Genomic DNA, 16906 nt, shown 5'->3' on the forward strand with positions numbered 1-16906 from the left:
TCTGACCTGCATAGACACAGCTAGGGTATTTAAGGCAGGTATTGAGCGAGCGGGCGGGAGATGGGCCAGGCAGCCCGGGTCCCGTGGATAGTAATGCAGCCGGAAACCGGGCGCGCGATCGATGGCTCAGACCCAGAGCAGAGCAGGGACCGCCAGCTCGATCTCCGAACAAAGCAAACCCCCGGGACCTTGGGTTCCGGACAGGCCGGAGCCCCCGCCCATCCTCCCCGCCATTACCAGGAAAGCAGGAGCGGTTCTTAGGCCCCGGGCCCGCGCGGGAAACGCACCCCGGAGCCCCCAGCCCTCTCCGCGCGGCGGGCACATGGAGGCGCCGAAGGGTCCGGTGTAATTCAGAGCGAGGTGGGCTGCAAGAGGCGGATCCTGCAGCCGCGCGGATGCCGAGCCTTAGACCCCCGCGGCCGCCTTCCGGCGGCTGCCTCCGTCGAGACGGAGTTGCGGGTTTTCCGTGGAGAAGCGTGCTGCCGGCGCCCGCCGACCCGAACGCCGCGCACCGCTTGCAGCCCGGCGCCGAGCTCGCGGTCGCGGCTCTCGGGGACGCTCCGAGACAAAGGCGCGGCGGCCGCTGGTGGATGACGCGGGCGCCTGGAGCTCCCAGTGGCCCGGCCCGGTGGAGAGGGCTCTGGGAAGTCGGTCCACTTCGCCGGCCGGCCGGGCCCCGGCGCCGGATCCGCTGCAGGGTCCCGGGGAGAGGGGACCCGGCGCGCCTCTCAGCCCCTGCTGCCCCGCGCAGCTCGCCGCCCAACAGCGCCGGCAGCTCTGGTCGGCGCCCGAGGGCCGCCGGGCCCCCGCAAAGGACGGGATGACCCCTGCTGGCGGGAGAGGTGGAGGCCGCCGAGCCCCGCCCCGCCCGGCCGCCCAGCCCCGAGCACCCTAGGCCTGGGGGCGCCCCGCGAGTTTGTGGGAGACCTGGAAGGACAGCCCGAGTCGAGGCGCTGCCGGGCTGTGGGAACCAGGCCTCTCTGCTAAGTGCCCTCCCTCTGCTGGGCACGCGGCGTCCCCACAGCGGCGGCCCGCCCTCCCGCTGGGCTTCTCGCCGCCAGCGGCGGAGATTCCCGAAGCCGGTGGCTCCTAAAGGAGCCGGGGAACTGGGCTTGGATGAGACCAAACACAGCCGGACCTTTAGCCAGGGTGACCCAGCCGGCCGCCGGTAGGTGATCCCTCCTCTCTGAGCCAGAGCCACTTCCTGGAGACTAAGAGACAAGCCCTCACTTTGTCAGTTTCCATATCCCAGAGTGGAGGACTTCCTTCCAAGGACAGGTCTGCGCGGACGGAACTCGCCGGTAGTTCCTGCTAGGAGAGCTCCCTGTGAAAGATGCAGAGTCCGTATACGGGGCACGAGAGAGATGTTTCTGCCAACATAACCGATATATTGAAACAGTCTCGAACGCACAGATATCCATGTTATATGTACACCCTGGGCATGGAAAATATATTTCTGTAGAAAATGTACATACAGAGGCACTTTTATTTGCACGGGAAAGCAACCATCTGGGAAAAGGTCACACATAGCATGGATAAACACCACATGTAAAGATTCATTTACATAAACAGTACACTCGCATATCCATCCCACACCGGGAATACACAGTCCCGCATCTCTTGAGCTACATAGATGTATACACTCCATAGGACGTATAAAATCATGCATGGAAAATGCATCCCGATATTAATGTATCCACATAAAAAGTACATGGAAAAGGCATCATTATATATACAAATTGAATATCTACCCAATGTATGAAAAATATGTCCTGTAAATTAGTTTGTTTACATGGTGTGCAGGTACCAAATCCAGGGAAGTAAATTCTTTGAGCTTGCGTATTATTGTATTTAAAATACGCGTTTATTTGGCTGTTTTGCAAACAGTAGCTGGAGGAAGCTCGCGCTTTGGCAATGACAGTCTCCATCAACGGAGCCTCTTTTCTGTTTTCCTGTTTTTCTATTATTTCCATCTTTTGAAAACCCCTTCTATGTCTACATGGACTATTTATACAATAATCGCTGGTCACTGATCTCTATTTCCCTGTTACATCTCTTGAAGTCAGGGTCTATATTTAGAATCCTAAGTCCTGTTTGCAGTGGAGTCTGACTGAATAATCACAGCCTGGTAAAGAATTAACATTATCTAATTAGGTTACTTCCCTTCCCTCCGTGTCTCAGGGCTTGTTCTTTTAGACCTAAGGTAAATATATTACAGTTACTCCAGGCTGCCAGTTGGAAAGGGGGGGGGAGGGGGCGGCGGGAGGGAAATGCAATGGCCTGACAAGGTGTGTAACAGGCAGGTTGGGGTAACAGGCAAGTTTCAGGTGTGCACTGGGCAAGCACTGCTCCTGAAAGCCAAAGTCTGTTTACATTTTTTAAAATTTATTTTTAAAATCTGGAGTCTAGAGAGACAGCCTAAAGCAAAGGCTGGACCTGGTCTTCTACTCTTCTATGACTCTCTCAAACCACAGAGCAGCTCCACTCCCTCTCAGCCAACCAGGGAGAAGATTCTGGCCCACCTAGCCCCTCAGCTCTGACTCCCATCCCTAAGGTTGGCCAGGTCTACACCAGCAGCAGGGAAAAGTTATCGCATCACCCAACTTTTTCTCAACAAAATCCACTCCTAAACACTTTCGGAGAGGCAGTAACAGCTTAAAGCATTTTCTGACACTGAACTAGCTCTGTCTCGCCCCGGAGAAATGAGTCCCACTTGGGTCTTTCTTTAGTGGCGAAAAATCCACTACTTGACACACGCCTATGGAAAAATTCTTTGAGAGACAATGCACTCACACCCCGCAGAGATATTGTTTATGGGTTCCGTGTAGACGCTGCCATATTTTACTGTCCAGAGGAATCAATTAATTAGTGCCTCGCTAGTCCCCGCGCCGGCCGATGCTTGGCTGAGCGTGAGCGCTGAGATAGATGTGCGTGGCCAGCTCGCTGGTCTTGTTAACAAGCCTCGTCATAAAGATGGAGATGATAAGGAGAGCGAGGAAGCCCTGGCGGCCGCGAGGGGGGGCTTGGAGGGCCCAGCCCTCAGCGTGTGGGGCAGTGGCGGGCAGGAATCGGAGCCAGAGCCAGGGCCCGGTGCTGTCCCGGCATCCGCGCGCGGTTATTCCGTCTTCTCCCCTTCTGGGGCGTTCGTCCTGTGATCTCGGATAATTCCCTCTCCACTCCCCCGAATCTTCCCTTTTCTTCATCGAGCCCCGAATTAAAAAAAAAAAAAAAAAAAGTTAATACAAATACGTAAACCTCTGTCTGTGAGTATCTGTCTCGCTCTTGGCCACGTTTGTTCAGAGACCTGCCGCCTCCTCCTCCCCCCACCCCTCCGCCCCGCATTACTTAACCGCGTGGTTCCTTTTCATCGCTGTCTGGAGCTCTCTTCCCTCTCTGGCTTCGTGGTTGCTTTTTCTACCAGGTTGGTGCTAGCTCAGGCCCCAGTGAGCTTGTAAAAAAAAAAATAATACAAATAACCCCTGGTTATCTCGCGGCAGAGTGAACACCCCCAGATAAGCCAGACCCCATGGAAGAAAAAAAAAAAAATCTCTTGGATGTAATTGCTGGTTTGGGTTGCAACACTTAATTCTGTTTATTCTCACCAATGTGCATATTTAACGAAGAGATATTGATATTAAAGGGCAGGAGGGAATTAATTTTACTTTTATAGTCATCTATTAAGAGCACAAGATGATCTGAGTCTCCTTTAAAGGGACCAAAACAGGGGGGGAGGGAGAGAGAAAGAAAGGGAGGGGGAAGGGAGAAATATGACTGAAGGAGAACAAAGATCTTTGCCTGAAGAAACAATGTAACACTAGACAGAACTATAAAGTCTGGGAATGTAACAACGCAAGACCCTCTCAACTTCCCCCCTTTGGAATCCTGTCCCCTGCGCTAGGGAGGGAGAGAAGGCATTTCCCTTTTATTGTCTGATCCTCTCTGGTGTCAGCTCGGGGGGGGGGGGGGGGGGGGCCTAGATGGCATATAGAGGAAAAGGAGGTAGTAGGGTCTCCCAGTGTCACCCTATCACCCACACCATGGTGACTCCTAGACCAAGGAGGTCCTAAGCAGGAGCTTACAGATTCTTAGAGATTTCAAAGGCCCCAGTGATCCAGGCTCATTTTTCCAAGATACTTGTCTGGCTTTACTTTGTCTGTATAGACCTGCCTCATCTAGTATTGTAATTATCACAAGTAAGCGAATAATAGATAATTATAGGGGTGTTGATAATATCATTTATTTTATAGCCACACAAGATATGATTAGAGTTAATGTCAGAAGCTCTGTTGGAGCCTGGTAGGCAGCAAGAGGCAAGGTAGAGAGGCCTGATAGCATTTCTCTTTCCGATTTTTACATGAGTGTGAATCTCCAGAAATCCCTAATTCTCTCAGTTCCCTGTCCAGATGTCTTAAGGGAAATCTCTAAAATTTTAGGGGCTGGGAGCTCAGAGAAGGGCTGAGTACTTAACAATTGGTACTTAAATCTCCCCTTTAGTCTCAGGAGCAGTGGTCTCTGCTCTCCCCATATTTCCCCACAATGAAGGGCTTCGCCCTCAGTTCAAGACTACTAGGGTCACAGAGACTTAGGTTAGGCCAGTGGGAGGGAGACAGGGTCTTACCAAAACCAAGTTCATTGTCATCCCCAAGTGGGCACTACGTCCAGAGTGAAGCCTCCTTTGATCCCAAATTGCCTTCTTTTCTGCACCTCTTCCCCAGGGACACCAGGATGGGGGCAGAAGCCAGGCTAGGACTGTGGAGGTTGGTGGGGATGGGGATGGAGAAAAAACTGAAAACATGCTTTATTGTTTCTGGTATGCAGAAGACCAGAAGGCTGGGGTGTGTGGGGGGGGGGAGCGAGTGAGTGAGAGAGAGAGGGAGAGAGAGGTTGTGATAGAGAGCCAGGCAAGAGGGAGTCAAGGGAAACCATGAAATTGGAAAGCAAGAATAAAAGGAACGAGTGAAAAAAAAGAGCAGGAGAAACCTGGGGGGGGGGGGAGAGAAAGGAAATAAAAAGGAAAAGGTAAAAAAAGGAAATAAAAAGATGGGAAAGGAGGGACGTTTAAAAAGGAAAGAGAAATTTGGAAGAAAAAGAGAGGAAACAGGGAGGCAGAGGCCAGGGTCTGCAGGGCGCTCGCTGCCTCAGGCTGCCTGCAGCAGTCTGGGTGGGCGGGGGGCGCCATGACAAAGTGAAGGTCAAGTTAGCATCGTACCTTATAAGGAAGGCGTCGGTCCTCCATTTCAGCCTTTCTTTCTGCCGGGACATGGCTGTAGCATTTCTAGTCTTGTAAACACCGGACTCTTTGGGGCCTTAGAAAAAAAAATAAAGACCCCCTTCCTTCCTTTATTGGGGGTGAGCCCTGCTGGCTGGGGGAAGCCACGGACAGAGAAGTCAACTAATGAAGACTCCAGGAAACTTTTCTCTCCTTTTCTCTCTCTCTCTGGCTCTGCTCCCGCCAGCTGGGGCTCCCTCCCTCCCACCCTTCCTCCCTCCCTCCCTCTCTCTCTCCCTCCCTCTCTCCCTCCTCTCCCCAACCAAACGTCTCTTGCTCTCTGTATCTCTCGGTCTTCTGTATCTCTCGCCACTGTCTGTAACTCTGGGCTCCGTCTCCCCACACCCCCCTCCCCTACTGCAGACGTCTAAATCCTTTCCATTCCACCGTGGAAAGCAGCAGGACGTAAGAATTGGAAAGCGAATTAGCCATCTGAGAGAAAAGTTCATTTACAGCCTCTGTTCTATTAAAATTTCCTTCTGAAAACAAGGCGGTTCGCTCGGTAAGGAGGAGGAGAAGTGAGGCAGCGCCAGTGGGGAGGGCTGATGAGGTAGGAGACTTGGATTTATTTATTTCTCAGATCCAGAGGCGGAAAGAAAGGGGGAGAAGCAGGAAAGGAGGGAGAAGCGTTTTACCCGGCTGAATGAAGGAGAGACTGCGGCGGATGGGGTTGGGAGCAAAGCCGCCGGCCAAGGACCCGGTCCTCCCGCAGCGATCATCCAGCATAAGCCGGCTCAGCCTAGGCCTGGGGTGCAGAGAAACAAGTATATCAAATATTTGTTAGCCTGAGAAGGGGGCAGGGGGGGTGGGTAGCAGCAAGGCCGCAGGGAGGCAGGGAGAGACCGAGGCAGGCGGCGCCGCAGCCGGCCAGCCTGAGGAAAGTGAGTTCCGGACCCGCAGCCGCAGTGGCGACCCCGGCTGGCTAGCTACGGGCCGGGGTTAGCGCGCTGCTCAGCCGAAAACGAGGGGCGCGGGAGAAAGGAACCTGAAGTGGAATCCTCCAGCTTTTCCCTGCAGGGTAGCAGTGGAGGAGAGAGAGAGAGAGAGAGAGAATATAGCATAGGGGTGTCTGTGAAGGGCTCACCTCCTTTTTCCTGAACCTGACAGCTTGTTTCCTCCTGCTCTGCGCCCCGCAGAGCCCTTTTTAGGGCTAACCAATGCTTTTTAAATGGGAACTCTAGGGCAAGGGTAGGGAGGGATGCTCAGAAAGCAATGCTGGGGGCCTCTGGTTCAATCTGGTGCTCCACAAGGCCCTCATTTTGTCACCTCTGGCCTCTAGGATCAGTCCCCTCCCACTTTACATACCTGGTTAAGGTGCTCAAGGGCTCCTGGCACCTGAAATAGTGCCTGGGACCCCGGTAAGAGCAGCAAGAAGCACTGGGGTGGTCAGTGGAGCTCCAGGCCTAGTGTCTAGAGCCCTCCCACCCTGCGTTCTGATAATGAAAAACAAAGGGGGGATGATTTGATTATTTCTGGCGGTGTTAAAGGAGCCAGGCTTTCAAAAACAGTCTCTGACCCTGAGATCTAAGGTGATAGGCATCTCTCCCACAGACATTTAATCTGGGCAAATGTCCTACTGGCTGAGCTCAAGAGGAGGTGGCCAGGGTGAGGACATTTGCTGCCAGAAAGCCCCAGGAAGGGAGAAGCAGGCCCACTTTGGTATTATTCAGTGTTGTGTGGAGACTATTTTAAAAGGTCAGAATGAAATGGGGGAGGCCTCTCTGATGTCCCTCTCAGCCCTGGGAAGGGGAGCCCCAGGAAGTGAGGGAGTTTATGAGCTGGGACGTTTCCCCCTAGTTTGGGAAAGACAGAGATAGCCAGACCTCATCCTGCAAAAATGTGTTTCGTCCCTGTCCCTGTGACAGAAAATTGGTAGCCGCCTCTGGACTTTCAGGGAGTAGAGCAAAGCCAGAGGCTCTGGGGAAGGCAGAGGCTGAGGTGTGATTTAGGGGAGGTGGGAATCTGAGGGAGCCAGACTAGAAAGGTACCACCTAAATCCGTTCCCTTAAGAAAAGCCAAACGCGTACACAATGGGCCCCAATATTGAAAAACACCAGATGATCTGCTTCGAAGGGACATAAACAGGCCAAGCGGATGCAGGTTCATAAAACCTGCAAAAACCCAGACAGGAACACTTAAAATGCCCCAGAAACAAAGCACACCGTGACAAATTCTCACCCAACACAAAAGTACATGCACCAGAATGTTCCCAGGCACAGCGAGACCCTCCCCACCCTGAGCCTCCCCACTTGGACACCCAGGTGTACCTGCCCAGCCCCAGGAGCACACACAAATTTGTGCACTTTCCTAAACCTACCCCCCCCCAAAACCCTTGGGGGCAAAGGGCAAGCGCTCAGCCGCGCACACACACCCCACAGAGCCAGACCCGTGTCTCCTGAGCCTCAATAATGCACGATCCATACCCGGAGATAAAAGTCTAGACAATAGATGGCTGTTTATGACAACGGGGCTCTCCAAGTTTGGAGCCAGGCGATAAATCTCTGGTGAATCTTCCTGTAACTCAACTTCTGGCCGCAGTGACGAGAGAACCACGAAGACCGCAGAGAGGAAAGCAGCAAAATGGGAGAGACTTTTAAATCCTGAGCCGAAGGCGACTTCCCCGCCGGGGCAAGAGAGTGCAGGCGGCCACACTCGCCCCACATGGCGCGTCCACACTGTGGAAGCTTTCGGATCAAGCTTCAGAACACAGGCGAGTCAGGTTTCCTGGCCCCCCGGAAATCGGAGCGAAGCGTGCAGGCAGATGGCGGGGCCTGGAGGCTGGGAGAGACCCACAAACCATTTCTGCTGCAAGCAAGGGGTCTTTTTTTGTTGGTGACCACGATCTTCCTGCTATGTGTCACCTGAATTTTTTCGCCCCAGTCCCCTCTTCTCCCTCTCCCTCTCTCTCTCTCTCTGTCTCTCCTCTCTTCTCACTCTCCCCTCTCTCTCTTTCTCTCTCTCTCTCTCTCTCTTCCTTTTCCTTTTTGGATTGATGGGCTGTTCCCTTTTGCATTTTCGACCCAGGCATCTGATTACAAGTAAAGAGCCACTGAAGTTCATCTCATAAAAATGCCGCGAGCTCACTTTGATCTGCGCGGACTGGGTCCGAGCCTAAGTAGGCGCTAAAGCCAGGGAATGGCGGCTCCGGCCAAGCTGGGCTCAGCGGCGGCCAGGCCAGGGATCCGGGTGGCCCAACAGGGCAAATCCCGCCCAGAAGGGGCATTTCTGTGCTGCTGCGACTGGGTTTGGACACCAAGGTCCAATGGCAGTGGCTCCATTTCAGACTGCTTTTAAGGCATTTCCCTCATTTTAGAGCATTTGGTGAGGGGCCCAGTGAAACTGGCTCGTAAAATGGAACTTTTATGGGGAGAAATGGGGTCGCGTTGCTAGCCTCCTGGGACAATCCCTCAGCGGAGGAAGGTGGGTGGGGCTGTGGGGGCAGAGGAGCTGCCCTTGTCCTGCCCCTATCCCCTCCAGGAGCCCGAGGAACCTCGGAGCAGCGGCGGCCGGCTTGGGTGACCTGTCTTGGGCCCCTGGCCTTGGGGCGATGGCCAAGGCTGAGAAGACGTGGGGGCCGAGAACCAGCAATCCCACCCCTTTCTAATTCTCCGGCTGGGATTATGAAAGGGATTATGAAACGCCTCAGTATTGCTCTAAGGGAGAAAAATTCGCGCAGAAAGTGCATGCCGATTTCTAACGGGGGCTCACCCTGGCCGGCCAAGCCTCTGGCCCGCTGAGGTTGTTCACGCTCCCGTTGCTTATCTTTTACTGACTCCACATGGGACTGAAGTTACGGTCCAAACCCACCGGAGCTCTAATGGCCCCTCTTTTCTCCTTCCTGGCTTTCCCTCCCAGTGCTCGGTCCGTGGGATGGGACCCTTTCCCGGTTACCCCAGTCTGCTCTCTAGAATAGGGAGGTGGGCAAGCCGGAAGGCCAGCCAACACCGTGTGTGGGGTGTCCCAGGCGGGAACTGGGAATTCGGGAGCTACCGCCCCCTTCTGAAGCCGCTTCTGGTATCCGTGTGTGGACTGGAACATCCCTGGAGTCTGTCACGGCCCTGGTCAGGGTACCGCATCAGCTGCCCAGACTGAAGCAGCTGCCTGCTAGGGGCCGGGCAGGCAGGCAGGCTGGAGGTGGTGACTGAGGCCCCAAGAGCCGGTGAGGTAGGCAGGATGGATGGTTCTGCCCTGGAGGATTTCGGGTGAAAGATGGGACTCCAGGATTGTGGAAGGGCCACAGGCACCCGCGAGGTGGGGGAGGGGAAGCCACCTCCGCACCGAGGAGTGAGGCTTGCCAGGGCTCTTAGGGACTGATTTGGGGCCACAACTGAGTCTCATGTTGGGGGAAGCACTCCTGGGGTGCAACCTGGGGCGAACAACTCAGTGTACGCTTTGGAGGGGGCCTGGACCTACGGTTGGGCAGGGAAGGGGCCAGCCCACACCATGGGCATTCTTGCCAATCAATGCCTTGCTGACCTCAGCAACTAGGGCCTTCTTTCCTTGACCCCAGCAGCAACCTCCAGTTGCTAGGATCTTTAAAAAGTCGTTGAAAAATTAAAAGTCAGACCAAAACTGGAAACAAAAAATTGATCTTCATGCCTGACTTTTAGGGGGAAGAATATTAATTCTCAGAAGCCTCTGTTGGGAGACCCTAAGAGTTTCCTGGACATCAACCTCTTTGACATTCTTTCTTGCCTTCGTTTTTGTTTCAAGGAAATAAAGCTGCCTGTGGCTCTTTGCAGCCGCCTTGCTCACTTTTATGGTGGCCCTGGAATAAACTTTGGTGGTCAAATTCAAGTGCTCAGGCCCACAGCTGGCTCCTCACAGGAAGCATACCCCCTCCCTACTGTCGGCCCTGGCAGTACAGAATTTGCCTTGGGGGCTTAGGCCCCACAACACCCCGGAGACCAGGATGGAGAGGGAAGCAGGGCCCTGGGGTGGGGGGGGGGGCAGGGAACTGGGGAAAAGCTGAAGCTGAGACTCTGATCCCTTATCCACACCTCTGCAAGGGATAGGGGTACCTCTCACTTCCCTCTTGCTGGTTCCTATCACTGTTTGGGGAACATTTTGCCTCCAATAAACTTGAGTTTAATGAGGTCAGCACGAACCCCATAAAAGCCATAGTCCATAGTTCCCCATCATTATAATTAAAAACGCTAGCCTCAGGTCACCCTATAAAAAGGGGTAGAGGAAGCAGGAAAAGCAACAGGATTTTCTTCCTGCAGCCCCTCCCTGACAGAGAAGTCCTACACTTTAGCAAAGCCCCAGTCCCCGTCCTCTTTGCCCTCATTTAAGATCCGGCTGGGACTAAAGAAGGGCTCAGGAAGAATGGCCCAGCAAATAATGGGTAGAGGGGTGCTGGAGGCCTACCCTTGGGTATCCCAGAGCTAGCTCAACAATGGGACCCGCGGCCAAGGTAACTCCACCCTGGGTGATGCTCTAAAGGCTGGTCAAATTTGGGGAGGCAAGAAGGCTGAGAAAGAATGGATTTGGGGAATTATATCTGGGAACAGGACGCAATTTTTTGTGTCTTGTCCATCTGGTTTGGGGGCCGCAGTACCTCGCCAAGATCAGAAAGGAAAATAAAATCCAAATAATATTTTTAAAGTGGAAATCAATTTTAGCCAAGGGCTAGGAGTAAAAAAAAAAAAAAGAGAGAGGGAGAGAGAGAGAGGGGTTGGGCCATTTCTGGCTTTCCTGAGTCCTTGGGGACGGTGATCCTCCCCTCTTACCTGAACAGATCATGCCCTGGCAGCTTCTCCTGGGATCCAAGGGTGCTTTCTGCTTGTCGCGATTGCTCAGGCCCCTTGGATCCAGTCCAGAACCTTTCAATAAAGTGATTCACAGCTGCCTAACTGTGTCCATGGTGCCCAGAGGGATGAGAGGCAGAGGGGGAAAGAACCACTGAGTTCACCTCTTGGGCCACAGCTATCTAGGAGGCTGGCAAATGTGGATGAGGGCAAGGAAAGGCTGAGAAATGGGAAAGAGGCACCAAGGCCTGCCTACAGCCCCCCTTGGGAGCAGGGCCTGGGGGCCTCCACTAGGGAGTGGCCCCGGCCCTGCCGTGCCCACCCAGGTTCCTCAGCTCCTTTCCACTGCCCTGCTAGTCTGTCCAGTGGACCCACAGCTGGCCCCACTGGCCACCCCCAGCCCCCCAATCACTCAAGGACAGGAGCCCCAAACCCAGTCCCCCATCATGTCCTTCCTGGACCCTGACTCTGGGCTTCTTTTCAGCCCCCAAGCTGAGGCTGAGCCCCAGACCCAAAGGACCTGGGACAGAGAAAATACACAGATCTCATTTCAATCTTTGTCTTTGGGGTTGGAGATTTAAAAAATCCACAGTGGATGTAGCTTTCTGCACATTGATTGACAATAAAGGCAGGCATGAAATATTCACCCAGGGCCACTCTCTCATACTAAATATTTAACACAACATTAGAGAAGGTTTTTCCCAGACTTCGCCAGGCACCGGCTGGGCGGCTGGCGCACTGCTTACCACTCGTTTATGACTAATCTGAGTCCCTAGCCGCCGGCAGCACAGCAAGCCAGACAAAGTTGGGACACTGGCTTGCTGCTGGGCTGCCTCACCTTTGGAAAACTTCATATACTCTTCTGGGGAGTCTCTCCAAAGGGGAAAGGGAGTCTTAACATACAGCCCTGGCCAAGAAAAGAATGGACTTCTTCAAACTCTTGTAAACAGGCACTGGCCCTCTGCGGGCTGGCAGGGTAAGAGTCCCTGAGAGTTGGGGGGAAGGTTTCACATCTCTTGTGGGACCAGGCAGTGGGGAAAGAGGTCTTCATTCCCCTCCTCAATCTTGGGCTCATCACCGGGAGGAGGCAAGACCCCCAAACGTGGCAGCCCTCCTCCTTTCCCCAATCCTGGGTGGGGGGGAAGAGCAGCGGCTAGAAAAAAAAATACAATTACCCCCTCCCAGCCACCGCCCCCCGCCCATCCCACCGCCCACCCCACCCCAACCCTCTCTCTCCTCCTTTGCTCGCTCTGTGGAATGGAGAGGAGGGGAGTGACGAGAGAAAAACGAATACAAATCTGCAATTGATTTTCATAATGTTTCTGCGGTGTTTGCAAACCAATCGCCTGAACGTCCCCATCTTACCTAAGAGAGAACCCCTCCTACGTCTGCGAAGTGCTCCGAACTGATATATGACAATATCTACTTTGGATCACGTGCTCGGGGAGAGAGACTAAGACGGATAACGCGTCATCTCGCCTTCCCAAATTTTCCCCCCTCGCTAGATCGGGTCCAAAACCTCCATCTGGAGCCGGCAGGAGAAGAGAACGATGTTTAACTCGGTCAACCTGGGCAACTTCTGCTCGCCGTCGCGCAAGGAGAGGGGCGCTGATTTCGGCGAGCGAGGGAGCTGCGCCTCCAACCTCTATCTGCCCAGTTGCACTTACTACGTGCCCGAGTTCTCCACGGTCTCCTCCTTCCTGCCCCAGGCCCCCTCTCGACAGATCTCCTACCCCTACTCAGCCCAAGTGCCCCCGGTCCGGGAGGTCTCCTACGGCCTGGAGCCATCCGGCAAGTGGCACCACCGGAACAGCTACTCCTCCTGCTATGCGGCGGCCGACGAGCTCATGCACCGGGAGTGCCTGCCTCCTTCCACGGTCACCGAGATCCTCATGAAAAACGAAGGCTCCTACGGCGGCCACCACCACCCCAGCGCCCCGCACGCAGCCCCCGCCGGCTTCTACTCCTCAGTCAACAAGAACAGCGTCCTGCCTCAAGCCTTCGACCGTTTCTTCGACAACGCCTACTGCGGCGGCGGCGACGCGCCGGCCGAGCCCCCCTGCCCGGGCAAGGGCGAGGCCAAGGGGGAGCCTGAGGCGCCCCCGGCCTCGGGACTGGCGTCCCGGGCTGAGGCGGGGGCCGAGGCCGAGGCCGAGGAGGAAAACACGAATCCCAGCTCGTCCGGTTCAGCCCACTCGGCGGCCAAGGAGCCGGCCAAGGGAGCCGCCCCCAGTAGGTAGCAGCGGCCGGGATACAGGCGGGCAGCGCGGGAGGGAGCGGGAGAGGGAGGGCGAGAGCAGGGGGGAGGCGAGGGGAGCGGGGACGGCCTCGTGTTTTGGGTCAGTCCGATTTTATGTGGAGTTTTATAAGCATTCAAAGGATTTTATTATAACCTACAAAGCCCTCTCTCCCAACGACTCGACTTTTTACGATGGAGAAGGGGTGGGGAGGGAGGGAAAAGGGCTCTTTGGAAAAGCCGGGTGAACCCCCCTCCCCGTTATCTCCCTCGGTCTGTGAAATTTTTAAAAGCGCCACCATCGCGAGCGATATTAACTTTGATCATGAACTTAGAAGAGCATTTAAGGAAGGATGGGGAGCCGGGCTGCCGGGGGGTGGGACGGAGGGGAGGGGTGGAGGGGGAGAAAGGGGAGGGCGAGGGAAAGACAGGGAGAAACTCAGAGAGGGGGAGTGGTGGGGGAGAGGCAATGGAGCAGAACCTGAGACCGGAGAGGCCAGCCGGGACTGCTCTGCTTCTTTTAAAAACTATTTTTGAAATGTTCAAACTATGTGTTCGCGGGTCCTTGAGCAGAACCCCAGCCAGCCAGCCGGGGAACCTGGCGACAGGGGGTGGGGAGAGGCGGCTCAGGGGGCTCCCTAGGCTCCAGGCCTGGGTCTCCGTGTTTCACTGCGGTGCTCGGCCTCAACGCCGGCCTAGCCCGGTAGCTGGGCAGGCGCGGCCCCGCCGGGCGTCCTGGGGCGCCAGGGCCCCCGGAAGCGGCTCTCGGGTGGCTTTGGTGCCTGCTCGCTCGCTTCCTCCCCTCCTCCCCACTGCTCCCGCCCGATCTCACTTCTTCGCGCCTGTTCTCCGCGGTCCCCCTAGATTTGGGGGGGGGGGGAAGGGTGGTGGGTTCTCAGAGCCACTAGGAGGGCAGCGCAGGAAGGGGCCAGAGGACAGCGGCTGGGCAGGCGCCCCCACCCCCACCCCCCGGGACGCACTTGGCCCGGCCGGCTTCCTTCTCCCCCAGACTCCGTCAGCCAAGGCTCTCGCCCGAGGGGAGGGGCGCCGACCCTGCGGTGGCCGGGATCGGACGAGCCGGACCTGGCAGGGGGTCCGGGGCTTGCCCCAGCACCGCGGCCCGGGCGAGGAGAGCAGGCCGGCCCGGCGGGAGGGCTGCCTGGCGGTGGGCTGGGAGAAGGGCCGCTGAGCGCTCAGCGGGCTGGGGTCGCCCGGGTCTCACGTGTCTCTCTCCCCTCTCCTCGCACTTGCCCCCTCCCCTCCCCTCCAGACGCCCCCCGCACCCGCAAGAAGCGCTGCCCTTATTCGAAATTCCAGATCCGGGAACTCGAGCGAGAGTTTTTCTTCAACGTGTATATCAACAAAGAGAAGCGGCTGCAGCTGTCCCGGATGCTGAACCTGACGGACCGACAAGTGAAAATTTGGTTTCAGAACAGAAGGATGAAAGAAAAAAAACTAAGCAGAGACCGGCTGCAGTATTTCTCGGGAAACCCTCTGCTGTAACCGCAGACCGGGCCCTTTTGGGGGAGGGGGGGAAAAGGGGGAAATTATTTTATTTTATTTTTATTTTTTATTTTCTAACTCGCCTTCTTTCCGCGGGTGGAAAACTGGACTGTGGCCAGGGCTGGCCCCCACTGCCGTCGCCCGCACTTCTTTCTGGAACCTCCTTCACCTTCCGTCTGACTCTCGCTGTGGGACAGGGACCGAGCCTGGAAAGAGGGTGGAAGGGAAGTGTCCGACCCAAGGCGAGTGGACATAGCTGGCGCCGAGGCCAAGACTCTTTATTTAAAAGAAAACACACCTCGCGACGATGTCTTGCTGCTTGGATTGGGTGGGAGAGGGGCGAGAGTCGTGGGCGCCTGAGAGAACAATCCTTGAACCAAAAGCCTTCCCTTGCCCAAGTGAAAAGATCTGCTAAGACACCGTGTCTGCGAGGGGAGACATCTCGGGCTCCCCGCCCCTATCCACCTAGCCCCACTGCTAGGGGGCAGCTAAATGTGATCCTGCCTTGCTGTGAAATTTCTGTACCTTCGACCTGGTGTTAGGTGTGCAAAGTCCTTGTCCTACCTCCGTCTGTGCCCAGGCCCCGCCTGAGCCTAGTTGTTCTCCCCGTGAACGTGTAGAGTCCTTTTTTGAAATTTCTTAACTGGTGCATTGAGGTTTCCTAACCTATTTCCAAACGTGCCCCACTCCATGGATTTATAGCTATATAGTCTATGCGGTTGTTACTTCCCTTTTTTTTTTTTTTTTTAAGGAAAAAAAAAAAAGATTGGGGTGGAGGAAGCCGTAGGGAGGTGGGATTGGGCGCCTCCCCCATGCTGGGGCCTGAATTTTTGTAAATAAATTTCACAAGCGTTGCTTTCTACCCAGAGGGGACGGGGTGGGGGGGGGGGTGGGGAGGACTCGCCTGGAATGAGATTCCAATCATCTATCTCTCTCCATGTGCGTGAGTGCGCGTGTACGTGTGCAATCCCCACCCTACTCCCGTCCCAGAGGGATTGCTGTGAATTTTTTTTTTTTGGTGGCAAATAAAGATATTTCATTCTGTTCAATATTATGATTTTATTTGACCCTTTTATTAGCCCCTCTCCTCTTAAAATCCTCAGTGCTCCCAAGGCAGAGGAGGAGGAAGGCGGGGAGAGCCCAGCTGGTGAGGACAGGCTGGTGAAGTTGAGGTAGGCCCGGAGCTGGTGAGCCTGCACCCTCACTCCGCTGGCTGGGGCAGAGTCTGGCGGTAGCTTCCTCTTGCTCTCAAGCTGAGGACATTCCGGTGCTACTCTTAAAGCTCTCCTTTCTCACGTGCAGCCCGAGCCGCGTCCAAACTCCCAGCAACGCTTTCTGTTTAAGTACACGTTTGTTGTGGAGTTAATTGTAACCATCATCGAATTTAAATTTATAGGAATTTTCTTGGCTCCACCGCCCTCCCGCCAGATGTCTCCGTCTGTCGCAGTTAAATGTGCAGGGTTGAGGGTAGGGCTTTCGTTTTTTTTTTTTTTTTCTCCATGAGAAGACTGTATTGGAATTTTTATATACAGTTTTGAAGGAGGGAGGGGAGAGGAGGAGACACCAGCCCCCTCCCTTTCTTCACCAAGACTGGCCCCTGAGGGTGGAAAGGTAGGGCCGGGCCCCCCTCCCCTCAGGCACAAATGGCCAGGGTCCGTCCTCCAGACACAACTAGATGCTAGATTGGGGCCACCCTGATGTTTATACATTGGGTCTCCCAGAGTAGAAAGCCCCAGAGATTTGTTTTGTAAAGGGTTGGCATGAGGTGGGGTACCGGATAAGGAGGTGACCCATGGGGAGATTCACCACACCCATCTATATTTGCTGCTTTTTTTTTTTTTTTTTTTTGGTATAAAGATAACCACAGTCCTTTCAAGTGCTTTCAGTGGGGGCACTCTGTCAGTCTCTGCTCCAAATTCGTTATTTAGGGGCAAAGATTTGGAACTAATTCTTCTCATCTTTTCCGTCTCTTTGGAAACTGTTCTTATATAAGTCAAAGAAAATGTTTTGGTCAGTACACCTCTGTGGAATGAAAGGCAAGACACCTTGAGGGTGGACAATCACATTCAGGCTCCGTCGTTGTTTTTGATGACAGGGATCCATGCAGCTTAAGTATCTGAATCTGTAATGTGTACATGTGAGTCTTCA

The 16906-nt window shown here is 54.8% G+C and overlaps 1 protein-coding gene and 1 long non-coding RNA gene across 2 annotated transcripts; one reads left to right on the forward strand and one right to left on the reverse strand.

The window, feature by feature from the left end:
• Positions 1-1468: 1468 nt before the first annotated feature.
• Positions 1469-4722, reverse strand: LOC123591997. The gene is made up of 3 exons (XR_006709531.1): positions 4619-4722; positions 3346-3448; positions 1469-3197 (listed from the first exon to the last, which is right to left on the reverse strand). It is a non-coding gene; the product is annotated as an uncharacterized LOC123591997 (long non-coding RNA).
• Positions 4723-12220: 7498 nt separating this feature from the next.
• HOXC11 (homeobox C11) lies at positions 12221-15809 on the forward strand. The gene is made up of 2 exons (XM_045466774.1): positions 12221-13251; positions 14526-15809. Exons 1-2 carry the CDS (start codon positions 12570-12572, stop codon positions 14756-14758), a joined length of 915 nt encoding a protein of 304 aa, XP_045322730.1. The 5' UTR covers positions 12221-12569; the 3' UTR covers positions 14759-15809.
• Positions 15810-16906: the final 1097 nt, after the last annotated feature.

The sequence above is a fragment of the Leopardus geoffroyi genome, chromosome B4, assembly GCF_018350155.1.
Source record: "Leopardus geoffroyi isolate Oge1 chromosome B4, O.geoffroyi_Oge1_pat1.0, whole genome shotgun sequence".
Lineage (NCBI taxonomy): Eukaryota > Metazoa > Chordata > Mammalia > Carnivora > Felidae > Leopardus > Leopardus geoffroyi.

Coding starts and splice junctions, on each gene's coding strand:
- HOXC11 (XM_045466774.1), top strand. CDS start 12,570: ATGTTTAACTCGGTCAACCTGGGCAACTTCTGCTCGCCGTCGCGCAAG. Junction 13,252..14,525: donor GGCCAAGGGAGCCGCCCCCA/GTAGGTAGCAGC, acceptor CCTCCCCTCCAG/ACGCCCCCCGCACCCGCAAG.